Consider the following 27467-nt stretch of genomic DNA (forward strand, 5'->3'; position numbering starts at 1 on the left):
GATGTACAGCAAAAAAAGCAAATATGGTAGGCTACCAGTGTGGCTTAGCAGTGAAATCCTTGGAGAGCTTAAACATAAACAATAAGGCTGTGTCTACACTGGCCACTTATTCCGGAAAATCAGCTGCTTTTCCGGAATAACTTGCCAGCTGTCTACACTGGCCCCTTGAATTTCCGGAAAAGCACTGACGATCTACTGTAAAATCATCAGTGCTTTTCCAGAAAAACTATGCTGCTCCTGTTCGGGCAAAAGTCCTTTTCCAGAAAACTGTTCTGGAAAAGGGCCAGTGTAGACAGCACAGATTTCTTTTCCGCAAAAAAGCCCCAATCGCGAAAATGATGATCGGGTCTTTTTTGCGGAAAAGCACGTCTACATTGGCACGGATGCTTTTCCGGAAAAAGTGCTTTTCTGGAAAAGCATCCTGCCAATGTAGATGCGCTTTTTCTGGAAATACTTATAACGGAAAACAGTTCCGTTTTAAGCATTTCCGGAAAATCATGCCAGTGTAGACGTAGCCTAAGTTTACAAGAAGTGGGAACTTGGTCAGATGACTAGGGAGGAATATAAATATATTGCTCAAGCATGTAGAGATGTAATCAGGAAGGCCAAAGTGCAATTGGAATGTGAAGAGATGCAAGAGATGTGAAGGGTAACAAGAAAGGTTTCTACAGGCATGTTAGCAATAGAAGTGTGATCAGAGAGGGTGTGGGACCCTCACTGGATAAGGGAGGTAACCTAGGGTGTGTCTAGACTACATGCCTCCTTCGACGGAGGCATGTAGATTAGCCAGATCGGAAGAGGGAAATGAAGCCGCGATTAAAATAATCGCGGCTTCATTTAAATTTAAATGGCTGCCCCGATCTGCCGATCAGCTGTTTGTCGGCAGATCGGGGCAGTCTGGACGCGACGCGCCGACAAAGAAGCCTTTCTTCATCGGCACAGGTAAGCCTGGTTTCACGAGGCTTACCTGTGCCGATGAAGAAAGGCTTCTTTGTCGGCGCGTCGCGTCCAGACTGCCCCGATCTGCCGACAAACAGCTGATCGGCAGATCGGGGCAGCCATTTAAATTTAAATGAAGCCGCGATTATTTTAATCGCGGCTTCATTTCCCTCTTCCGATCTGGCTAATCTACATGCCTCCGTCGAAGGAGGCATGTAGTCTAGACACACCCCTAGTGACAGATGATGCTGGAAGGGCATAATAAGTGCGGTTCCACAGGAATTTCTTTTGGGGCTAGTTCTGTTCAATATCTTCATCAATGATTTAGATATTGGTATAGAGAGTACACTTATTAAGTTTGCAGATGATACCAAGCTAGAAGGGGTTGCAACTACTTCAGAGAATAGGGTTATAATTCAAAATGATCTGGACAAACTGGAGAAATGGTCTGAGGTAAACAGGATAAAGCTTAATAAAGACAAATGCAAACTACTCGACTTAGGAAGGAACAATCAGTTTTACACATACGGAATGGGAATTAACTGTCTAGGAAGGAGGACTGCAACCAGAGTTGCAAATGAAGCCCGGGATTTGAATTTCCCGGCTTCATTTGCATCTTGCCGGGCGCCGCCATTTTTAAATGTCCGCTAGTGCAGACTCCGTGCCACGCGGCTACACGCGGCACGGACTAGGTAGTTCGGACTAGGCTTCCTATTCCGAACTACCATTTCACGAGGAGTTTGTTGTGTATTCCACGAGGAGTAACAGTAGTTCGGAATAGGAAGCCTAGTCCGAACTACCTAGTTCGTGCCGTGTGTAGCCACGGGCACGGAGTCCGAACTAGCAGACATTTAAAAATGGAGGCGCCCGGCAAGATGCAAATGAAGCCTGGGAAATTCAAATCCCGGGCTTCATTTGCAACTCTGGTTGCCTACATTACCACTGTAGTTCGAACTAGAGTGGTAGTGTAGACATACCCTTAGAGAGACATTGTCTTCCTCTTTCTATCACATGCTTTCTGATACAATAGCTTTTCAGACTTTCTTGAAACCCGTATCATTTTGGTTGACTTTTTATCACTTTCTTCCAGTTTTGTGAGGTTCTTAAAGAATTTGAGATAGGTTGCTAAACCAGAACTTTTTCATAAGAATCAATCAAGACACTCTCACTAAATTTAACATTAAAAAAATGTGTTTTTGTTTTGCTGATATTTGATACCAGAGTAAAAAAAAAAGCCCAATGATCAGTATGCAGTGTAGTGTAGAATGAGGTAAATGTAAATGTATGCTTTTCACAGCACTAATAAAATATTAATGCTGAAATTCACCTATCCTTATTATTGCATCCTGCATGTCAACCATTTTCATCACCAATAATAAAACAAGTTGTAAATATAAAACATAACTGCAACCCAGTTTATAGCTATGTGGTGTCTAAGATCCTCCCTTGTTTCTTTCTGTATCTTCCAGTCCCCCCATACTTAGCAATCAAAAGGTTGGGCTTGCAGTTTTGGTAACCTTTTATAATTCTAACTGTCTGATCTTTTTGCTTTGGTTCATTACTGGGCCTCATATTTTTGCCCAGTTCATATTCTCCTCTCACTTCCATACTCTAGAAAAACATATCCCATTTCTGGAATGTTACTCTACACCATTTTTTAATATTACAAAACTACTATTACTACAAAAACTATTTTTTAAATTAACTGTGCCTGAAATTGGTTTGTTCACACAAAAATTCAAAGAGTTTCCTCATACAAATGCCCCAAAAAAATATGCAAACAAGAATTTAATGAATGTATATGATTAATTTCTTGTATGTATATGCATGCACCTTATTAATTATTAATTGTTCCCTTATGTTAAAGAATTGTGAGCCAATCAAGGAGAAGAAATATAATCATCTGATTTTAATGACCAAATACCAAAAAACCACAGACAACAAATAATGAACTGAACATTTTGCAAACAACTCATAAGTTGACAGTTATTTGCCTTTACTATCTAGTGGGTAGCAACAAATCATTTAATGAATTAGCAGGAATCAGGATCCGCATCTTATACTATATTTAAACAGCTGTGTGGTTACATTTGCAAATCATAATATTTAAAATGAATAATTTGACTAAGTCTTGTAAATACTAAAATGCAAAATGAATTCAGTCTTATTTGTCCCTAAATCTGTCCCTAAATATTTTAGATATGTAACCTATTACCATCTTTTCTTTAATAATTAATGTGTTCATTAAACTTTTACACCCATTATGAGTCTCCCTTTTCTTTGATGATTTTTTTATGTCTAATCTACTTGTTGATAACCAGGGATCTTTAAGGCTTCTTCCCCAATATCAACATCATATCTTTTTTATTTTTGTGTTTTCTCTAAACTTAATTAAAAACCTTTAATGATTCCTAATTTTTCTGCTATTGCAACTGTAGTCTTTTGGGGAGAATTCAGGTCATTTAAATCCAGGTTGCCATGGTCTAATGGGTAGGCATAGAATATTTGCAATTGGTGCCGCATGAGAGCACATCTTTGTATTGTCCATCCACTATAAATAAAAACTTTTGCATCCTTAATTTTATTCTGCACCTTCTCCTATAAGCTTTTATATTGCTACTAAGTCACTGTCTTCTCCATCACTTCCGTGTTCAGCAATGTACAATAAGTATTTTCATACTAACTCTGAGGATGCTTATGGAGTCCGAGACATCCTAATGACTCCGAACTTTATACCCCTAAATGGTCATTTACATTTATGGCTGGTCTTTTGTCTAGGTTGACTGCGAGCCACCCAGAGCTTTTCATGTTAGGCAATAACTTCTGCCTGCTTTGTGTTGATTGAGGCATATAACCAGTTAAATTTCTGTCCTTGGCTAAAATTTGAGGTTGAATTTAGCCAGGGAAGAACAGGTGGGAGAGGACTTTAGACATCTTAGAGATTTCAAGCAAAAAGTATGACAGTGAACATTTCCACATTCCAAGGAGTTTTCTTTAAATCTTATTCCAGCTTTATAAATCTGTAGTAACCCCTTGGGCCAACATAGCTATAACAAGGGTTCTAGACAAAAGCAACAATGAAAAAGGTTTGGATCCTTGGCAAGTGGACAGCTTAACTACCCACTGCTTCTGGAGTACACAAAAGAAGGTTTGTATTTTCACAAGATCTCCAGCAAACCCTAAACTATCCATTCAGCATGTTTTATTCTAAGGTGACTTTTTAAAGCATTCACATGTGCATAGCAGGAATAAGAGGAAAAGGGAGGCAATGCCTTCCCTGGGTCTTAGTGCTCAACCTTCTCTCCTCTCTTCCTTTCCCAATTCTGAAGGTTCCTGAAAACTCTTTCAGCAGCAGGTTGCAGCTTACAGACTGGTGACTCTTCCTTCCACGTGGACCTGTTACCTTAAAAGTGAAAAGCTTTCCAGCTTGCCAGATCTATTAACATTACTCTGAACCTGTGAAAGAGCCATGAAGTGGTAATGAAACCTTTTAATAGACATGGGCCAACTCTGAACTTTCTGATAAAAACAGTTGTGCATTATTATGTGTACAGGACCTTAATTTAAATTGTGCTTTAAATATTTCATTAATTTATTGCTGAAGATTATAAAATCACATCTCTAAAAATCCTTGCATAGATTTTTAGATGCACAGTCTGAGTATTCAGCGTTAGCCTTAAATGCTTAGACCTTCAGACATATTATTTTTAAAATAAATTCCTCAAAACACCACCCTTATCTAAAATACACATTTTATTTTTAATTACTATAGCATAAAAACTTGCTTCCAGAGTCTTCCTCTCCTTTCTGTCTATCCCTACTCTCTTTTCACCCCCCCCCCTATTGAAGAGAGCCCTTAAAGGCACAACGTTCCTTTTCTTCCAGATAACTACCAGATGAGATTTCCTGTGATGAACTAGTTTTAAGAAAACCTTCCACTAAAATCAGCCACTTACTAAGATATAAAATCCTTTGTTATGCCTAAAATCTTTGGAAACATATTTTTAACATAAACATATTGTGAAATTTCATAGTCGTGTCCTCTATTCTTATGAAGATCACAAAAAATACATTAGTATTCCTTTCTTCTAAAAGCAATGAACTTTGTTATGAATGCTCTAAACCACCATGATTAATTTAAAAAATATCTGTTTTAATGTGTTAAATATATAGTAATTTGGAATGATTACTTTATGAAGGCTTGGAGTACATTTAAAATACAAAATCATCTTAGAAATACTGATTAAGAAAATGTAAAACAGAGAAGAGCTGTATTATGTATTCCATAATACTTAATGTTGTATTCAGTAGGACAGCTGACTTGACGTTACTACAAAGTGTTTGCAGATACATTTCTGACAAACATCAGCGTATATCAAAAAATCTGTGACTAACATTTTTTATTCCCAAATTTAGTATTTTTAATTAAGTACCTAATGCATGTCCAATCTACACAATCTGGCATGCAATGAAAAACATGCTCCATTTTATTTAGAAAGAAATTGTAGGAGAGTAGGGTTTTTTTTCAAATGTCATTTGCTACATTTGGGTTCAGGGATTTGGCTGGAAGGGATGAGTAGGAAGGGGAAGGAAAGAAAAGGGTGAGACAGTTTGGAGGGGTGGGACCTGGCCAACATGGGGGCGGAGACTGGGAAGAGCAGGGGTGGAGTACAGGTGGGGCCACACACTGGAGAGCTTGCCTACCCAAGCAGCAACTTCACCCATGTGTATGTTGCAGGCTAATCTCACACCCTTCTCCAGAGCCAGGATTTGCAGGTTACCATTTGTTGGGCACCCCAGAATCATGTATGTGTTCTTGATCAATTTGTGTTTTTTGAGCCAAATTCTTGCTTAGGCTCCAAATGAAGTCACTTGCTCCACTGAAGATTGCCTAAATAAAGGACTGACTGAAAACTGGATTAGGACTTTGGGATTTGGTCGTTAGTCATGCTCCTTGATTCTATTTGTAATACTGTGTTGAAGAGGTTTTTTTGGCTCCAGTCAGCAAAAAAATAATGTTCCCCAAACTGACCTTTGTTGAATTTAAACTGTCCATTTGCTAAGGGCCCAAATTTGCAGCCTCCCTGGATACAAAATTCTCTTTGTGCTTACCAGGACAGCCTAGTTGCATTGCAGATCAGTGTAGTCTGGGTTCTATAACTAGTTTAATCAAGACGTTCTCTTTCTTTAGGCTCTGATACAGCATAATGCCAATAGTGCATCATGCTTAACAAATGTTTGAAATGAGCAAGAAAATAAAAAGCGGTGGGAAAAATTATATTTTTCCTGTCCCATTGTCATTAATGTCTTCATGGTGGAGAGACTTTTGCTTAAGCCATATTACATTACACAAACATGGTATTTAAAGAAAAATGAAAAAAGCCATTATAGGAGTATGCTTAGGGTGTGTCTACACTGCACTGTAGCTTGACCTAAGATATGCAATTTGAGCTATGCAAACTGCATAGCTTATTTTGATCTTATTTTGAAATAGATTATTTCATAATTTGGCGCTGTCTACGTAGCACCACATTTTGAAATAACCTGCTATTCCAAAACATCCCTTACTCCTCATGGAATGAGATTTACATGGATGTCGGGATGTCGAGCCCATTATATTTCAAAATAATGGTCTTGCTGTGAAGACATGGGATAGCTATTTCGGGATACTTTGGTATCCTGAAATGGTGCTGCAGTGTAGACATGGCCTCAGGTACCAGCTTGAGGCATGTGTCCATTTCAGTACAACAATGAGTTTTCCTATATTATTCCTGACTTATTCTCTCTCTAATATTTTTATGTGCTTCTTTTTATTTGCTCAGTCATTTCACAGTCCATTTGTTCTTTTTGGTTAAGTGGCCTATAACTTGGTTTACTGTCAGAAACATCACCAACTTCAATGCCCAGTGACTCAAAAATACCATTACCCATTTCTCCCCAATTTCCTCCTATGGAGGCTAATAAATCCTCTTCCACAAGTAAGTCTGTGCCATCTCCTTTGTTTTCCCTACTTGTCTTTTTTAAATAAACTATATCTTTTAATATAACATTCCAACCAGACTTTAGTTATGATACATATTTTCTCTATTTCATTATAGAGCACTTTTATTTTCTTTGCTAAACCTTTCATTTGTATAGAGAGTAACTTTAATAACCCCCATGTTATTGAAATTATTTCCTCTATATTAGTATCCATAAATCCTTATTTCCCTTTTATCTTCCTCCCCATCCATACCTTTTTGTGCACTGCTTTCATCTCTGCATACTTGTCCTTCCCTCATACAGTCCTAAATTGTACTCTTCCTATGACTTCTCGCTACAAGAAGAAAAGTGGCCTTGTTCAGAGGTAATCCTTCCTATCTGTATGAGTTCCTTCAGCTCCAAAATATTTTCCAATAACCAACAGAACAACCTCCTCCCTTTCATATCCTTTCACAAATATAAACTGTGTGTCAAGAATATTCTTCTGTTGAAGACAGAATTAGGAGAAATAAATATCCTTGTGAGAGATGGTAGAAATTGGGAAACATAAATGTTGTTATTGTTGGGTCGTTATTATTATTACATTCCTCGACCAAATGTTGACTGCTCCTGAGCATCTATTACTACCACTGAAATCGATAAGAGCTGCAGATACTTAGCACCTTCCAGGAAGCAATCCATTTTATTGTATATAAATGCATAATCAAATATATTTTATTCTTTTTGCCAGATCCTCAGCTGGGATAAATCATCATCACTCCACTGAGCTCAATGTCTAGTTCTTTATTTTTCTTTTGGGTTTGATTCCAACCCACTTTACAGTCAAGTCCACTGACCAGAAAGAGACCATTGTTATTGAATGAAGGGGGACATTTTCACAATAGACAATTCAGTGAAATTCCACCTCTTCCCACTACTTGCCAATATTCTGATGCTCTTTTGGCTTTCCTACCTCCTGATGTTTTCCAAGTCTCACCTATTATTGTTCCAGGCTGGGACAGAGAGCTGGCTATAGCATTTTGATCACTTTGGTAAGAGTGTCACAAAGAACATTGCAGAGTTAGTGGGAATCAGTTACTTTGTGATGGTGGGGTGGATGGCTCTTCTTGACACTTGTGAATGCTAAGTTCCACCAGGCTTGGAATCTAAACCTTAAAGGTACAGGTGCAGAAAAGAAATGGACTGTGTGTACACTGTCAATAAGAGACCAATCAAATGGACTGGGCAGTGTGGCACACAGTGTGCCTGAAGGAGCACCTTGTGCACAGGCCTTTCTGACATGCTCACCCCAGTCATTCCATTCTCATGGTTCTACTGTGGTCCTCCTAGTTCTTGCACCTCATACTCTCTTCAAATGCTCTCCTGTTCTTCCTAATTCACACATCTTACCTGAACATGATGTCAATTTGTTTCTCTAGTAGTTTTGTGGGACATGATTCTCTGCTGTAAATCCAGAGTAACTCTACCAAAGTGAATGGAGTTATGTATTGGCATGAGAGAGCAGAATCAGAGTAGTGGGATTTTCAGCTGTTTCTTTTAACCCTCCAAGTCTTTTGTCTGTCTTCACCAAAGTGTGTTGTACCTCCCTAAATAACTCCACTTGAATGCTAGTCTGTGTCAAGCTTTGCCTCACTTCCATTCTTTAGTGATGTTCCCTCAGATTTTTCAGTCACTCCTTGGTCCTCTTCCCTGCTCCTCAGCTTTAATAGCCCTTTCTTTTTATGGTGACCATGGATTTCAGTAACTCATCGAGAAAAGCTTCAGAAGGGTAGCTGAGTTAGTCTGTAACTGGAAAAACTTAAAAAACAACTAATAGTCTTGCAGCATCTTAAAGATTAACAAAACATGTAGATGGTATCATGAGCTTTCATGGGCACAACCCACTTCAGATGAAAGATGTTTCTTCAGATGTTTTTTAAACTTTTCTAGTCAAGAAAAGTAAGAGAAGAAAATCATTCCTATCAACAAATTGCTAGACCAAACGGGTAAATTAAATGTATCTAATGGCACAAATTATGTGGTACAAGAAAGGACAGTTCCTTACGAAAATGAAGTTTTTGAAAGTAAGTGGCAGGAAAGAATTAGTGCTAATGGTCCAGAGAAATTCAACACGTCTAATTCAATAGTGGTGTAAATGTCTGTGTGAGTAACCAACAATGTAAATTGGTCAAGTAGCTGTTAATAAAAAGCTATATCTTCTGATTTGGAGTTCTGGGTATTTTGAGACTCAGCATAAGTGGATGTAACTCCCCTTAATGTGATGTTACACATATTTATGCCTGGTCTGAATCTGCTGGAAGATGTTAGGTAATGATGAAACGAAAGTTTCCAGGACACAACTTCCCCTGTTCGAAACTCTGTCTTCCATCGTGTCATTTGGTAAGTTACATTCAATAACATACAAACCTGTTCGCTAGCAAATCAGTGCAATGTTCTATATGTTATTTGACCACTTACACCCATCCCATTTATGGTCTATCATAACTCCGGTCATCTGAAGAAGTGGACTGTGCCCATGAAAACTCGTGATGCCATCTACATGTTTTGTTAGTCTATAAAGTGCTAAGAGATCATTTGTTGTTTATTTAAGTCACTGTTCAGCATGGCTCAAAGATTCCTTTGGGAACTGCTCCCAGTTACTTCAGCCTGAATTTGCCTCAATGTCTGTACCATGTAATGCATCTAATACTTTCTCTTATCTGGTTAGTGATTTACTAAGACATTTAGACCACACCCTTCACTATAGTATCCAAGGAAGAAGGAGAATGTCAAATGGGAGAATAGGAATACTACTAATGTGACAACTCTGTTATGCAGATAACATTTATCGATTTATTTTGTAAAAATCAGGGGCTAATGTCTGATAAAGGAGGGGCAATTCCACTGATTTGCAGTCCCAGTCTGCCCCAATGTCCTTCAAAGGGACTTGTCTACCAAGGCTTTCAAAAGATTGCATAAATTAACCAGTTCTGACAGGAGATGCCTGACTTTCTTCGATATAGTTTATTGATTTTTTTTTTCAAATATAGACTTAAGAAACCTAATGGAATATCTATCTGATTCATGAAAAACAAAACTAAGGGCTCCATTTTCTCCTATGTCTGTGTTCAGTTCAGTAAAAGGCAGAGGAAGGAACCATCCAAGAATCATACTTTCCAGCTCCAATATAAGTCACCGCAACTTCTGGTTTGTTCCTATTTATGTCACTGGAATACAGTTTCTGAAGTCCTCGGACACTGGAGGGTCTCTATAGCAAATCAAACCCATCATGCCTTTTCCTTGCTTTCTCTCTTCCTCTCCCACTGTCATCCCTATGTTGGGAGTGGGAGGAACTGGCACTGCCAGTTTTACACTGAGAGAGAAATAGCCTTCCCTGGAGGGTTTCTTTGTTGACCACTTCCAAATAGAACCTGATCACTGTGCCTTGCTTGAGCTCAATCAAGAATCTAGCCTAGTGTTTCTAATAGGAATAAGTATCTGAATGCTTATAGACTGGCTTCTGAGTTACTAAAGACCTTATCTGCACTACAGAATGTTATAATGTTTGAACACAGTCATGAACAATTGATTTAGATAGCATGAACCTGACTAAAACATACTAGTCTGGGTAAATTGTGTTCAGTATCTTGTCAGCCAATCACAAATCAATGAAGCTAACCCATTTTCTCAGATGTAATATCTCACATCAGATTCCTTGTTTGCTGAACAAATTATTTTAACACTTGCTAAAACATTGGACAGTTCTTGTTATTGCACAAAATAGTATTATAGAGTGAAAAACAACTCAAGTCTCCTTGCTCATGTCTAAATATGGCTGTGGTGAGCATGTGATCGAAAGTGCTTATCTTCAGATTTCAGTCTTCTTGAATATCCTAGAAGACCTCAGAAAATAATTCAACATGTGACTGACTACAATTGTTTGCAACACAATGTAATTTTTACGGGGCACAATGTCCTAATTAGAAATAACTTCTACATATGAATATTTTTGTAGTATTTTATTGGTATAAAATAAATGCTTACAAATCCTCAGTTAGGAAAACTCTCTCCACACAAGCCACTAAAACCAGCTTTCCCCTTCAGTTAAATTAGCCCATTCATAATTTATTTCCTTAATAAATAGTTATCAGCAAAAACTAAGACTTACTTGAGATTTTGCTGTTAATTTTATCACCATGATGATAAATATAGTGGATGAAATCTGTGCACTGTTTCATCTCCTTTAGCCTAGCCAAGGGGCCAGAGCAGCATAAGGGGGCCTACAAGCCCTTTGTCTGGCCAGGGAAATATTCTTCCAGCACAGGCACTGTGGTAGACAGCTGTAATGCTATCTTCTGAAGATCCCCTTGCAAGTCCCAGCATAATGGTTGTGTTGTGGCAGCATTACAGGTGGGACTTGCATCCTTTTCCCCTGTGTTTTTGTGTGAGAAATTAGGATACAGGGCTAGGACAGGGATTCTGGACAGTTCTGCAACACACAAGCAGTGGAACTTATAAGTATCCCTAGGCCTTTCTGTGTTACACAAGGGACTACAGAACAAACCTCGATTAGGAGGGTGCAAAGGCAGTTTAACGTCCTCTTTTCTTGGGCTCTGAGTTCTGTACTGCATCTCTTAGGGCATGTGTATGCTACAGCTGGAAGTGTAAATCTCAGCTCAAGAATGCATACCCATAGTAACACTGACTGAGCTATCACATGTCCCTGTGGTCTCAGACACAATCAGATACAGCCTCTCAGTGCATCACATTCTATCCCATCTTCTTGTTTGGGTGCTTTTTTCTGTCTCCCAGAGAAGTAAACCTGGCAAGGACTTAGGTTTCACAGTTCAGTCTGGGCAATGAATGCTGCCCCAGCCAGTTAGCATTCTCTGCCAGAAATTACATTGCCTTTTACCCCTTCAAATAACAGCAATGCCTGCTAAATATATATACACATCTGTGGAGGAGTCATGTCAGTTACAGTCAAAAAAATATACAGTGGCCGACTTTGTATGAAGGTTGGGGGGCTCCTTCAGTGGCACAGTAGCTAAGGTACCTGCCTACAGAGCCAGAGGTATAGGGCTCAAGCCCTCCTCCCAACCAACAGGGGGAGGGAGTCACCCAACAGAAGCATGGTTATGGCTGGACCTGGCACTCTTGAGACATAGGATGGATACGGGGGGCCCAGAATATAGGGAGGTATAGTAAGGAAAGTGGAGTGCTTTCACATTCAATAAATAACTGTATAGTATTACAAATGCTGAATGAAGACCTAAGTGTTCCAATTCATTCCTGTGAAGACTCCAATTTGTATCCATGAAGAAACAGAAAAGTAATATCATCACTCTGTCTCTTTCCCTATTGACAGGACACCAGGCTGGACACTATCCCTCTGTCTTAGGGAGCTTCAAAATGTACACGTGCTCCTTGTGTCGTTGTGATTCTTTGAGGTGCATAATACTGCCTATTATCTTAATACTAGCCAATTAGCCCGTCATAAGACGGGATTTTCAGGTCTTCTCTCTTGAGCGCGCTCACTCAGTGTCTCTCTCTCTCCTCCTACTGCCTACCCCCCTCTCCTCATGCATGGTGAGCGTGGACCCCAAACGGCCGCTTGCCACCACTTGCTCCCCCACCAGGGCCCAGCTGAGCGGCGCAGCGCACCACAGAGGGAGGGGAAGGGTGGTGGGGTGCTGACATATATGGCCAGGGGGCGTGGCCGTGTACATCAGCATTACAGACGCACAGACAATGGGCTACTATATATATGATTATTTAAACTACTCTCTGATTATTTGTGTTCCAGCCAATGCTGTTCTATTAACTCTCTTTCTTCACTGTACTGATCAAGCTACCTGATCTCCAACTTTTTAGTTTCCATCATTGGCAACTTGTTCATTGTTTACTCTTTAACAGCTTTGGTTGATGTGGTCAAATAAAGTCAATCTCTAACTGATAGCCAATGTCGTTTCAAGTACCATGTGATCAATCTCAATATGTCTCTGAGGGTATGTCTACACTACCCTCCTAGTTCGAACTAGGAGGGTAATGTAGACATACCGCACTTGCAAATGAAGCCTGGGATTTGAATTTCCCGGGCTTCATTTGCATAAGCGGGGCGCCGCCATTTTTAAAACCCCGCTCATTCGAACCCCGTGCAGCGCGGCTACACGGGGCACGAACTAGGTAGTTCGAACTAGGCTTCCTAGTTCGAACTACCGTTACTCCTCGTGGAATGAGGAGTAACGGTAGTTCGAACTAGGAAACCTAGTTCGAACTACCTAGTTCGTGCCCCGTGTAGCCGCGCTGCACGGGGTTCGAACGAGCGGGGTTTTAAAAATGGCGGCGCCCCGCTTATGCAAATGAAGCCCGGGAAATTCAAATCCCGGGCTTCATTTGCAAGTGCGGTATGCCTACATTACCCTCCTAGTTCGAACTAGCGGGGTAGTGTAGACATACCCTGAGAGAGAGAGAGCCCTCTCCTTTTTGTGCACTAGTTGTTACCAATTACTCCCATTCATTACCATCCTTGAAATATGATTTATGTAGTTCTCAAGAATGTACATTTTCTGTATGTTGCAGTGACACATCCACACCCAAAACTTCACTTGCAGTCATTTGAAACCCAGACCCTGTTAACACAGCCAATCAAATTCTATCTGCATTGGTTTCTTAGGTAACTAGCAAATGGTCATAGAAAAAGCCTGCAAAATTCTGGACGGAGCAGGAAGGAATCCTTCACTATTTCTACTTTTTTCAGTACTTCTGCACTGTTAAAAATGGGATAAAATAAAAACCTTGAAACTCGTTTTAGAAAAACACAATATATATTGCCACTGGTTCACTTGTGAGAGAGGAGGATCTATGTAACCTAGCTGAGACAATGGCCAGAGGAAAGTAGCATTTGACTCTCACTGTATCCCAAGTATCTCCATGATACAAATGTATAATAAAGGTAGTTCTGTTGTAACCTGGTAAAATACTGACTGTAATTTGATGAGGATTTAAAGCAACGGCCTACAATTTTATTAAGTTTAACATGAAAAAGGTGGGCAGGGTGACTCATCATTTATCTACCAAGTATTAATTGGGTGTGGCATGGGGTTAAATGGCCTCCGGTCCAGGAACAAAGGAATGAGAGCTGGCTTCTTTTAGCTAATTCCATATCACTCTGTTCATGGTTCAGTCTATTGCTGAATCCCACCACCCTGTGAGGAAGAATGAAGGTGCAGGTGAAGGGGAACTCAGTCAATGACTCTCTCAGCTCACAAGCTTACAGACTCCACCAATCCTTCATGAGTCCTTGGCTAGGGTTTGCCCCAAAAGCTGTCAACTTGACGGCTCTTATTTGGGATACCAACTGGAAGCAAGATAGAGTTCTCTTCCATTTTTCTTTCTTTATTTATTTTAAATATACACTGTTATCCACCAATTCCACTCCCCAGGATACTGCAAAGAGGCTGGAAAAAAACCTCACTAGATGTCTGCTAGTTTTCCCAAGGAGGAAAAATTTTTTCCAGACACCAAAAGAATTGGACTCTCAGCAAGATGGGAAATCCTCCACAATGCCACTTATGGGGGAGGGCAGGCAGAGCAGTTTCCAGCAGTAAGAATGGCTGCTGTGTGCTCTGGAATGCTTAATGGGGGGGGAGGAGATCACTGCAGCCAATTGGCTTTCTCACTGTCTTCAAATTGGCCAATAGGTTGCTAGGGAAGTTCAAGCACTGTTCCACTTCCCCCAGCCCCACCATTCACCCATGCCCAGTCTGTCCAGAGATAAAGGAAAGGGAAGACCCTACACACTTTGGATAAAATGGTCAAAAATGCATATGTGCTTTAAACCTGAAAACTTTACATGGGGCTCTTCTTTCAACACAGGCAATTGTCTTATATTTTAACCTCCAGGCTTGTGTTTTGATATCTGATACAGGATTGTTTTTAGTAGCTGACTCATTTGCTTTAAAAAGCTGCTCATTATAGGAAGTATTAAAATGATTTATTATGCATAACATTTAAGTATAGTTAAATAGGGGGAAAAATGTATTGGCTTTGGGCTCATAACAAAAAAAAATCGTCTCCCATTTTATGAGCCTCAGATTACCAAATAACCTTGACAGCTGAATCAGTGTTCCATGACAACAAGCAGACCATTGATAAATAGCAACAAAACTATTAGATGCTGAATTTATGAGATGAGTAATAGAGAAGCTAAATTATAGGTTTACTGTTTGACAAACTACAGCCTGACATATCTTTCCTAACGTGTGTGTGTGTGTGTGTGTGTGTGTGTGTGTGTGTGTGTGTAAGTAAGAGACAGAGAGAGAGAAACTTTCTAATGCAATGCTAAGGAAATGGGTACTGTATGTATATCTAAGCTAATGTGCAAACATGCATGCACACACACAAACAAATATCTACATTGCAGCCTGATTCTCAAATACCTATAGTGCCCATTATCAAACACTTACATTTAGAGACAAATAGACAGGATGTCTAGATGTGAATGTATATATGTATATGCTATCTCAAATAAAAAAGCAAATGCTTGAAAGGAAGCACAAACTATCAAAAGAAATGCACTTTAATAAGGAAATGTATCGTCAGATCAATATTCCACAACTATAATGAACTGACAATTGAAGTCAAGAGTATTAAACCACTACATCTAGAAAGGTAGGTTGTTTTGATTTTCCTTGAAAACAATATATGATTGTAAGTAAGAGGAAGAAAAGGTTCTTGGTAAATTATGTGAACTAGCTGTGAACATCTGTCTGATTTTGTTAAATTCAGAAGTAGCAACTTAAAAGGACACTAAGAGCAAAGACATGAGAATTTTTCTATTGGGGTAAAAATTTTTAACACCACTGAAGAATTAGCTGAGCTTCCTAAGAAAGAGTCAGTCTCTACAATTACTGGCATCTATATTCTCAGGTATCAGGAATAAACCAATATAAAATTGGTTCTGATAAAACATGTGTATTTTAAGCAGAGACAAGGAAACTCTAGAAACTATATTGGAGAGCTGGGTAAGCCTGGCAGCCCTGGTTAGACAGAGGAATATGGTGGGCAAGCTGATGCAGGACACTGCTTCATAAAGAAAAAAGTCTTTTGGCTCTCACAATGTGCTTTGCTAATAGCATATTTGAGAAGAGTCAAATCTGTGGGTGTCTTGTGTTAAAATCAGTCGTGGTGTTCTGGATTTACAGTGATATGACTGAGAGCAGAATTTGGCCTCAAAATCTGAATTAAACAGACCTTGAAGCTGTCATACGTTTGCTTCCTCAAGTGGCTCTGTGTTGATCCATCTATACATGGAAGTGCAGAGCTACATGAAGAATTTAAACTAAAGCTGCATCTCCCTGATGCCAGATGATCATAGTTGTAATCAGCTAGATTTTCCTTCTGTTTGTTCCAAGAGTGAAACTCCTGGAGGCAGGGGACCCTGTCTCTGGTACTCTTTCTTGCCAGTGGACTCTGAAAAGTGTGAGTTTGGCTACCTTTTAGATACTGTGATATACAAATGTGTTTCATGACATTTGTGCTGACATCACAGTCATGGGCTTGTAATATGTAACTAGGGAAATTCTTTGTCCTATTTTGCTTTGAAAGATTCAGCAGATTTTAACAATAGCATGACCATCTTCCTGTCCTTCTTTCCTCCTCTTGTCTGGACCATACAGTTAAGTCTTTTTGGAAGATACAGTCAAGCCAAACCTCATCAGAGAAATAAGTGGGTGAAATTCTAGCACTATGTTACACAGGGGGTCAGATTGGATGATGTAATGGGCATTTCAAGCCTAATAATATATTAATGTAGCTTGTGTGGGAAACAGATTCATCAATGGGAATGTATCATTTCCTATACTCTCATAAATACCCTTTGAAGTATGACAAATACTTATAAAGATTTAAAAAGTCAATTTTGATAGCACTGCTGTGGTTCTTTTGACTCTTTTTTCATAATTCCAGCCTGTTTGCACCACTATTACTATTATGAGTGACACTGTACTGCAGAACTTCAGCAATAATGACTAATAAACTATTTTATGCAGTTTTTTGAAGGATACATTATGCATTTCAATCTACACCACTTATCTCTGGCATGGGTGGTGTATGTGTGTGTGTGTGTGATTGTGTTTGCCTCAGTGACTATGGGGCACCATTTCCAAAAGGGATGCCTAATGTGCTTTGATATTTGTAGTATGCCCCTTTCTCCAAGGCTATGTCTAGACTGCAAGCCTCTTTTGAAAGAGGCTTTTTCGAAAAATACTTTCAAAAAAGCCTCTTTCAAAAAAGAGCATCTAGACTACAGCCAGTACTTTCGAGAGAGCACCCAGGCAGCCAGGATGCTCTCTTTCGAAAAAGCACAATTTTCATTACATAGCGCCTTTTTTTTGAAAAAGCACTTTTGAAAAAAGGGATTCTCCCTCGTAAAACGAGGTTTTCCGCAGTCAAAAAAACTGACGTGTTCTTTCAAATTACTTTCGAAAGAACGCAGCAGCAGTCTGAACACGGGAAGTTTTTCGAAAAAAGTCCACTTTTTTCGAAAAAAACATGTAGTTTAGACACACCCCAAAAGTAAAACACTACAAAATTCATAATATATTTAGCTACTGCAAGTAGTTAATATCCAGGTTTTAATGGCACTCACAGTAAGTTTTACATTCAGTAGTTAAAGAGCATCCACTGTGTATAAGATGCACTCTGGCAGTATTTTTGCATCTCCTAAAATTGCAGATCTTCATATTTCCATATCCTTCATGTTTGCAGTGGTAGATTGCCAAAAGGGTGCTTGGCCAGAAATGGATTTTTTTATAAAAAGCTTAAGTAAAGTCACATGCGACCGTCCAAGACAATCAGAACTTGAGCCAATTTAGCACACATAAGATATCTTGGAAGGATTAATTTATTCTGTTGCGCCTTGAAATATGTGTAACCAATAGGAAGCTGTTTGGAGACATGGATTTTTGCAAATCTTGCAACTAAATCAGAAAGCCAAGTACAAAATCCAGTACCCAAAAGCATTGTACAGATTTATTATGCTCCCTGGGGTCCGGAAACCAATGAGTGGATTACATTGATCTATAAATGTAGTTTTTTCATCTGTGACAGATATACTATGAATGCTATTAGTCATATTACATAGCTGTAGTCTCCTGTTTGAGAGACCAATGAGCACAATGAAAATTACTTATACAAAAAGTGAAAGAAGGGTTGAAGAATATTGTGTCATGAGGCAGTCTTTTCAGTGAAGTGTCACATCTTGACTTCTTAGCTATGATGTATCACCTAGATTGTCATGACCCTCAGATGCTAGCATGGTAGTGGCTATATTGAATATATAGATATAACAGATAGCTGACATATGACAATAAATAGATATTCAGGTCATGTCACAACAGAAAGTTATGTTTAGATCTTCTGATAACCTTCCACACCATATGCTTTCACAAATGTGAAACCACCACCACAAAATTTTACATTATTCAACCTGATGTGGAAGGTATACCATATTTCATACACACTTTTTGTGCAGTATTGCAGACCCATACATATGTATGAATAAAAAAGCTATAATCAAATCACAGGGCTACTTTCTCAGCTAGTACATTACACAACACCCATAGGCTGTGTCTACACTGGGCCACTTATTCCGGAAAATCAGCCGCTTTTCCGGAATAAGCTGCGAGCTGTCTACACTGGCCCTTGAATTTCCGGAAAAGCAACGATGCGCTACTGTACAAAATCAGCCGCTATTCCGGAAAAACTATTCTGCTCCTGCTCGGGCATAAGTCCTTATTCCAGAACACTGTTCCGGAAAAGGGCCAGTGTAGACAGCCCAGTAGTCTTTTCCGGAAAAAAGCCCCGATCACGAAAATGGCGATCGGGACTCTTTTCTGGAAAAGCGCGTCTACATTGCCCACAGACGCTTTTCCGGAAAAAGGGCTTTTCCGGAAAAGCAGCCTGCCAATGTAGACGCTCCTTTTCCGGAAAAACTGAAAACGGAATAGTATTCCATTTTAAGCATTTCCGGAAATTCATGCCAGTGTAGACACAGCCATAAAGTCTAAGGTTCTGGCTTATGATATGTAAGGAAAATATTTATGTATTTATTCGTGTGTTTATTTGTAATATTTTATAGGAACCAAATATTTTACAAATTGTAGTTCCAAGTTATTCTCATTAGCTGAGCTGTCCAACCAAAGTTTGTTGTGTATTCCCTTGAGCTAATGTAATAGTGTTTTGTCTGTAGAAATGTGACTTGGAAGCATGTTGAAAATTGCTCCGTTACAATGAGGCATAGGGCCCAAAAATCCTAATAGACACTGATATATGGGCTTAGATAAAACAGTGAATGGACACATTGTACTATCCGTGACACTGATCCAATTCCATTGGCATTGGTGGGAGTGCACTAGTGCATTGGCAATGGAGAGAGGAGTATGGCACACCGTGGGTGCCAGTAGTATATGTCTAATTTCAACCCTTGTGAGCAGATCCAAAGGTGCAGATCTATACAAATCAGTAGCAAGAATTAACTGTAAATGCCCCTAAACAAAAAGGCCTAGATTCTCATAAGGAGTGAGGGGTTGAGACACTAAGGCTACGACTACACTGCACTGCTATTTTGGGATACTATCCCATGCTTAACAGCAAGCCCATTACTTTGGGTTCACTATTCCAATGTTCCTGTAAACCTCATTCCACAAGGAGGAAGGGATGTTTCAGAATAGCGTGTTATTTTGAAATAAGTGCTGTATAGACAGTGCCAAATAATGAAATAAGCTAGTTTGAAATAAGATTGAAATAAGATATGCAATTTGCGTAGCTCAAATTGCATATCTTATTTTGAGCTACAGTGCAGTGTAGACACACCCTAAGTGTCCCAGCACCTAGTTTCCAGGAGCCCAGAAAGTCACAGGAGCATACTGTGATTCAGAAAGCTTGAGTTAAGTACCAAGGCTTCCCATATAATGCTTGGGGAAAGATAGGTGCCTTAAATTTCTGACAAATGGAAAATGCTGAAGAGAGAGGTATATATTAAGCCCCTTTCAATACACACATACATAGACCTACAGTAACACCAAGCTACTGAGTCATTGGTTGTGCTGTGTCTCTCACTTGCTGTCTCTCTTTGGTTCAAATCACTTTTTCATTATTTATCCGCGGAGGAACAGCTTCAACAAGAGACACTCTGTTCATGTCTACACTACAGGCTAGAGGAATGATTCCCCTGCATACACATGCTCGCACCAGCGCTTACTGAGTAAGACTAAGCATGAGTATGAATCACAGTGTATCTACAGTAGCCTGAGTAGCAGCAGTGAAGGTAAAATGTAGCCATGCAAGTATGCACCCACCAGTTTCAGGCATATTTGTACTCAGCACGGCTGATCCGCTGTTTTTTTTTCTGGTCCTATCATGGCTACCCTGCTATTTATACCTGTGCTGGCATGGTGAGAGCTAGTGCAAATATGTGTATGCAAATAACACCCTCACATACAGCTTAGCTTGTAGACATAGCCTGAGGGCATCTCATTTCAGAATCTCTCATAGCCTAGCGGCTAGGCATTCATCTGAAAAGTGTTAAGGTATGTCTACACTACCACCCTAGTTCGAACTAGGGTGGTTAATGTAGTCGTATGAACTTGCAAATGAAGCCTGGGATTTGAATTTCCCGGGCTTCATTTGCATGTTGCCGGGCACCGCCATTTTTAAATGTCCGCTAGTTTGGACTCCGTGCCCACGGCTACACGTGACACGAACTAGGTAGTTCGGATTAGGCTTCCTATTCCGAACTACCAGTACACCTCGTTCCACGAGGAGTAACAGTAGTTCGGAATAGGAAGCCTAGTCCAAACTACCTAGTTCGTGCCACGTGTAGCCGCGGGCATGGAGTCCGAACTAGTGGACATTTAAAAATGGCGGAGCCCAGCAATATGCAAATGAAGCCTGGGAAATTCAAATCCCAGGCTTCATTTGCAAGTTCATACGACTACATTAACCACCCTAGTTCGAATTAGGGTGGTAGTGTAAACATACCCTTAGAGTCTTAATTCAAATCCCTTCTGGCAAAAGAGAGATGTGAACTGGAGGCATTCCCCATACTGGACCAATATATGAACTATTAGGAAAGAGTTCTGAGATGATGGCAGCTGATGTTGCTTTGTGTGAACTTGCCTGAAGGGCCTGATCCGGTAACCACTGTCCAAGGGAGCCTACCGGATCAGGTCTCACACATGACATAGGTGGCCACACACCTACCTTCTCTTGGCTGGTGAATTGCTCTGAGGCCTAGGTGGGAGATAGGCAGATGGAGGCTGCAGCACACATGCTCAGGGGCAGAAATGTAGATCCCTGGGGATCTGTTATTGCATAGGCACTGAAGGAGTTTCATGTTCAGCAACAGTTTTGTGAATTGCAGTGTAGCCTAAAATGGCCTGGGTGTTATTTGCCTAAGTCTGGAGTTTAGACACTTAAGTGAATCTAGGCCATGATGACCAAAAAAAATCAGACATTGACATAGGTTTGTTCATCTTACAGATCAAAAAAAGAACAACGTTTGCCCTTAAATTTGTAAATCTTCACATTGAAAACAGCCATTCATCTTAGGATAGACTGTCACTCACCTGTCAAAGACAATCAAACAAAAAACCCACAGGCAGAGCACAAAGATTCAATCGTGTCTCTAGACCCATAAGTAGAAGGGTCCTATGGTTACAGTAGGCTACATTGTAACTGGTGGTATACTTTTCACATTAGCTGATTCTCAGGATTAGCAAACCTATATAAATCTTTTCTCATCCCTTTCTGGGTGTATTCATCTAGTGCAGGACAGGGTTTAGATTAACATATGCTTACTTGGGATTAAGGATTTTTTTTATAACCAGACTTTGGTAGCAGTGAAAGAGAAACAGTACATTGGATTTGTCTGTGCCCTGCTCTCTAGATCCAACAGCTAAAACTAAACATCCTCTAAATACAGCTGGCTAGAAGTCCAAGTGCATTAGCATTTTATCAGCCTTGGTTTTTCTACTTGAAATTAAAATATGGGACGGTGCTGTTTGTTCAATGATGTCCAATTTGTTTTCATTATTGCCATTTTTAAATCAATGCAGTGCCTACAAATGCTCCATGGCTAAGAAGAGAAAAGCCGAAGAACAGATTTCAGGAGTTCCAGTCAATAAAAGGAAGTCCCTGTTAATGAAACCCCGTCACTACAGTCCTAGTGTGGAATGCAAAGAAGAAAATGAAGACAGAAGAGAGATGCAGGAGGGCATTGAGGTCCTCGAAACAAATGACACATCTGATACAGGTAGCAGTGAAGAATGGCTCCACATTAATGTAAACTCCCTGCCCTCAAAGAATAGAGAGCCATCAAACTGATAGCTTTGAAAAGGAATGAAGAATGATTTGGGTTCAGAGTAGATTTTAGATAATACATTGCAATCTAGACTTAACTATGGTAATTCAAAAACAAGGACCCTGTACAACATCTCCTTCTATGGTCCTCAGAGACTGAGTTAAGGAATGATGTTTGCTTCTTAATATGGGCTGTCAAAGAATGAGATTAAATGTAGTGAAAAACTAGAAAAACACACTTGTAAAGACAGGAGTTTCACTTTAATTTATTCAGCATGGGCATGAGGGCAACCACCAGCTTAGCAAAGTGCTGACTTTGATACTACGTCTAGACTGCAGAGATTTTGTGCAAAAACAGTTGTTTTTGCGCATAAACTCGTGGAGCATCCACACTGCAAGTGTGTTTTTGCACAAGAAAACATACAGTAAGTCAGAAGAATAGAAGGGTTTTGCACAATAGTTATTCCTTTTTTTACAAGGAATAAGCTTTTTGCACAAGTGCTCTTGCACAAAAAGGTGTGTGTGGACAGGAAACAGGTTTTTTGTGCAAAAACAGCCTATTGAAAGAAGTACAGGTGCCCTGGAGCCATTCTGTTAAAGGCAATCAGAGCTTTCTTGTGAGAGAGTATCCATGCAGTGTGGACACTCCCTTGCGTAAAAGCGCATTGCTTTTCCAATGTACTTTTGCAGTGTGGACACACTCTTGCACAAGACGTTTTTACGGAAGATCTCTTCCACAAAAAGCTTCTTGCACAAGAAGCCTGCAGTCTAGACATAGCCTGATATTTAACAAAGCAATTTTATTTATGTGACTGTTGTATGTGTTCCATTAACCTGATAATTAATTTCTACACTATTTATAGTCCCCTGACATGCACAACAATTTATAGAAAGTTCTACAATGCAGGTGCCACAAAATGGGAGTGCTGGAAGGAGATACAAATTTTTCAAAATTTAAGGGGGATCTCCTTGTAATACAATAATCTTCTTTTTTGGAAACCAAAGATATTCACATTTTTGATATATGTCACTGTTTTAAAACTTGTAATGTATACCAATATATCTATAATGAAGGCCAACTTTATCATCCAGATAAGAGAACTATGGGTGAAATTCTGACCCTACTGAAATCAATGGAAGTCAGGATTTTATTTTTGACTAATATTCTGTAGGAGTTTCTTTTGTAATTCAGATCTGTGGGTGCATCTTGGAAGTTCCTGTGGAGTGCTAGTGAAAGGAATCCCTTTTAAAATATATCTTAAACTAGTAAGAAACTGTGCACTGATTGTCCTGTTCTGATGCATTTACTGTGCAAACTCACCACTGATTTCAGTGGCTGTTCACACCTCCTAGGAGTATTTCTGTCTCAACACCAGAAGTCTCACAATAAGCTTTAACTGGATTTTTCTGTGCTGATTCAGGCTGTGCCTTGAAACACCACAACTTTAATGTTTTATTCTTCATTAACGTGCACACTTTATCCTGTGTCTAACTTTTGTACATCAGTAAAATTCTGAGAGCTAAACAGTGTGATAGGCATTCTAAATTAGAGTGCTTTGAAATCTTGATAGGCTGTAGTTATTCGGAGCTGTTTTGTTGAGAGAAAAAATTCTGTGGCCAGATTCATTTCTCTGGTTAAGTGGTGTAAATGTAGAGTAACTTCATGGAATATTAATGTCCCTAAGCCTCATACTGAGTCCAAAGGAAAGCTCCAGGAGGAGAAGGATGGTTCCAGTGTAGAAGACATATTCCAGATCTACTGGTATCATTAAGAGCAGAATCTGGATCTTGATGTACGTTTTAAATGCATTTATATTGTTAAATTTTCCCGGAAGATGTGTAGATGCATATTCTGGATACAGTGACTCTGTCTCTCCTTGCTTGTTGCCAACTCCCATGATTATATTATTAATCTTATACTATTTGGTATTTGTCTGAAAGACCCAGTGCATGGAGTGATGTAATTTCAAGAGATCTCAGCATTAGTTAATCTGTTAAAGTAAGATTCAAGACCTTGTGATTACACAAAAAAACTTCAACTTGTGAACCACAAAGGCTCAAAAACGGAAGGCAATAAAGAAAAAACTAATCCACATTTTTAAAAACTAATAATTTTTAAACCAATCTCATGATTTCTGGAAAGAGGGAGGGGGTTGTGAGTCATGCATTTTTAATATTGAAGTAGATAATATGGTTACTGTGATCTTTAAAGGAAGGCATGTTAATATCATTAATTGTACTTGTTCATAAAAAAAGAGACATTTGTATCAAAAATGGCCTGATGATGGGAGTACATGCATTTCCAAGCAGAGCAGGGAGACAAGCTGTTAAATCAGAGACACTTATTTGTCCGAAGTTCATTACAGAACCACAAGTAATAGCGATCATCATTATTAGTTGCCATGTGTTGAGAACATATTATATTTTTTCATTCTGATAACTTCAGAGTCTATAGCAAGAGATGGGCTGGTTAAAAAGTTACAATAAGCTTTGCAGACATTTAAAAATACCGAAACACGCAACTATCTGCATATAGTGCATGAGGCCACCTCTCCCCATAGGAGTCCAATTTTCTGAAGAAGAATAAGAATTAATAAATATTTTCTTTTAACATATAACAAACATTTGAACCAAACAATTACATAAACTGGAAATGACCCAAAATGCTAACAGTTTGGCAGCAGCAAAGTAAAATGCATTGTGGTGCACATGTGCATTTTTGTCCCCCTTTTCCCCTCCACAATAATCTGCACTTAATAGGAATATTTTAAACTATGTAGCTAAGCAACAGAGGTAATTGTTGCTTTCTAGAGCTTTTGTTAGGCACTCTAACACAGCCCAAATATGCATAATTAGGTATAATGTCTATAAATCATTATTGTACACATGTGGGTAGTTAAGTGGATTGAGAGAATAGTTCAATGAATTGGACATATTCACTGAAAATGCTTTTTATTTGTTTTCTGTTGTTCATAATACTTTAAAATTATCATAACCCTTTACACTTTCTCTTAATAGCTCGCTGTGTTATTGAGAGAAATTTCATTTGCATTTTAGACTATGTTTAATTTATTATTTAAACCTGGAGTTCCTCTGATTCAGGAGAGGACAGGTCCATCTTATCAAATATTATATGCTTATTTATCCATTCTTCTTTCTAGGAAGTAAAATGTTAAATTTTTCAGTTTATGTTGAATAGATCCCAACAAAAGAATGCACCCTATAATCAGCATTATTGAAGGGGCTAGTGTTGTGACTAAATTCTTCCCTTCGTCCAAAAATGCTTTTAGTTACTATGGCAATATTTACTTGATCCTGGCAAACCAGTGTTGATTTTAGAGAGATAATTACCAGAAAGAAAGATGATGGAGATGTATTTTTGAGTGTCCTTGTCAGAGCAAATGTTTTTATAAAAAATTAAATGAGATACAAAAGGCATATTGTCTTCCAACATTGACACCCTTACCTCCATGCAGCCTTTACTACCTGTGGGCTGCTGCTTTTTGTCCAAAGAAAGATATTTATTAACACAGGATGTATTTCAATGGTATCTTTAGCAGTCCTTTAAGAGTCTATTCATAAAAACCACTTCTGCTTGCTTGTGCATGACCTGATGTATCATTTAGTGTGGGAACTGTAATAGTGACCAAGAGCTTGCCCTTTGTAAACTATAGAGTCATTTCAGTCAGGGTCTTTCATGAAATCTGAAATGATTTGAAAAGTAATTGGGGGCCCATTCTGAGAAAATATTTGGGCAAGTTAGACAAGGAAGAGAGTGAAAATGAATCAAATGAATGATATGTATTCAACAAAGAAAAGTGCAAAAACATTCCATTTTCAAAGAGCTCTGCAGCCACAGTACACAGATTATACACTAACAGTAATTTCACATACTGTCTTGGTAAAGGGGGTGCTATTTTTTAAGGATTTTCAGAATATTCTTGAACATATAAACAGTGATTGTTAAATAATCCCCTTCACATTTAAGATTGAAACAAGGTTAGATCACGATTAAGTTTTTCTATGGAAAACATTCATTTTTATTATGTGTTTTTCTCTTGTTTTTTTTTTCTTATAGAAGAAAATACTATAAAATCACTGGATGGAACCTCTCATTCAGTTGGACAAGAAAATTCCTGTCAAAAGGACAGTTACAACTCCTATCAGGACCTTGTAGTCAAATCTTTAATGAACATGGGAAAACTAGCAAAAGACGCACCAGTTCAAACAGTGAGTGAGAACCTAAATGACAGTGGCATCCAGTCCTTAAAAACAGAAAGTGATGATGCTGATGAATGTTACCTGATTAACTTATCGGAAGGAAAAGAAAAGATTTGTGTTTCTGATGAACACTACTGTTCATCTGAAGACAATGAAAGTAGTTCTGAAATTCTGGACAACGAATGGGACAGTTCCTCAAACATTTCAGAAGATACTAGCTTAAAGCCCCATATAACACAGAAATATATTGCAGGATGTAACCGAGAAGACATGCTGGATGTTCCAGAAATTAAGACTGAAGAAGCAGAGTTTGGACCCGATGAAACAGTTTGCAACTCAGAAACAGAGCTAAAAGAATCGCAGGAATCTCACGTTGTTCCTTTTGACAAGAGAATACAGAATCCATTCCCTGAAAGTGAGGAAGATGATGAGTGCCTATCAGAAACTACAGAAATTTCAGTTGACCTGGACAAAACAAAAGGGAATTTGAGTTTGCTAGAACAAGCGATAGCTCTGCAGGCAGAGCAAGGTCATGTGTTTCACAGCACCTACAAAGAATTGGACAGGTTTCTTTTGGAGCATTTAGCTGGGGAAAGGAGACAAACCAAAGTTATTGATATTGGTGGGAGACACATATATAATAACAAATGTAAGAATTATTTTGGTTACTCATTTTGGCTCAAACATTTATTCTAGATCTGGTAAACAATTTTTGAACTAGATTTTATAATGAAAGTAAAGATTCTGGAATAAGTCTTATTATTCAGCCTCATTCACAACCAGAAAAATTGAGATCTACATTCCAAAATGTTTATTGTTTCTGATGCTTTGAGATAATCTATGAAAGGGAGAACACAGTTCCATTTTCAGATACTACATCAAATTTGTAATGCCAGAGATTTAAAGGATCTTGTTTTGATCTGCAAACTGGGCAGGTTTAATATGGCACTCATTGATGGAGAATAATTATGGAACATCAAAAG

General features: G+C 39.0%; 1 protein-coding gene and 1 long non-coding RNA gene across 2 annotated transcripts in view; one reads left to right on the plus strand and one right to left on the minus strand.

The window, feature by feature from the left end:
• ST18 (ST18 C2H2C-type zinc finger transcription factor) overlaps positions 1–27467 on the plus strand; it is a 216468-nt gene that overhangs the window by 135797 nt on the left and 53204 nt on the right. The window contains exons 5-6 of the mRNA XM_075920711.1: positions 22020–22216; positions 26342–27133. Coding sequence (XP_075776826.1) covers positions 22020–22216; positions 26342–27133 — 989 coding nt within the window. The remainder of the gene's footprint in view (positions 1–22019; positions 22217–26341; positions 27134–27467) is intronic.
• LOC112547091 (uncharacterized) overlaps positions 1–27467 on the minus strand; it is a 139548-nt gene that overhangs the window by 26038 nt on the left and 86043 nt on the right. The gene's annotated exons all lie outside the window — the stretch shown is intronic.

Source organism: Pelodiscus sinensis, chromosome 2 (assembly GCF_049634645.1).
Source record: "Pelodiscus sinensis isolate JC-2024 chromosome 2, ASM4963464v1, whole genome shotgun sequence".
Classification (NCBI taxonomy): domain Eukaryota; kingdom Metazoa; phylum Chordata; order Testudines; family Trionychidae; genus Pelodiscus; species Pelodiscus sinensis.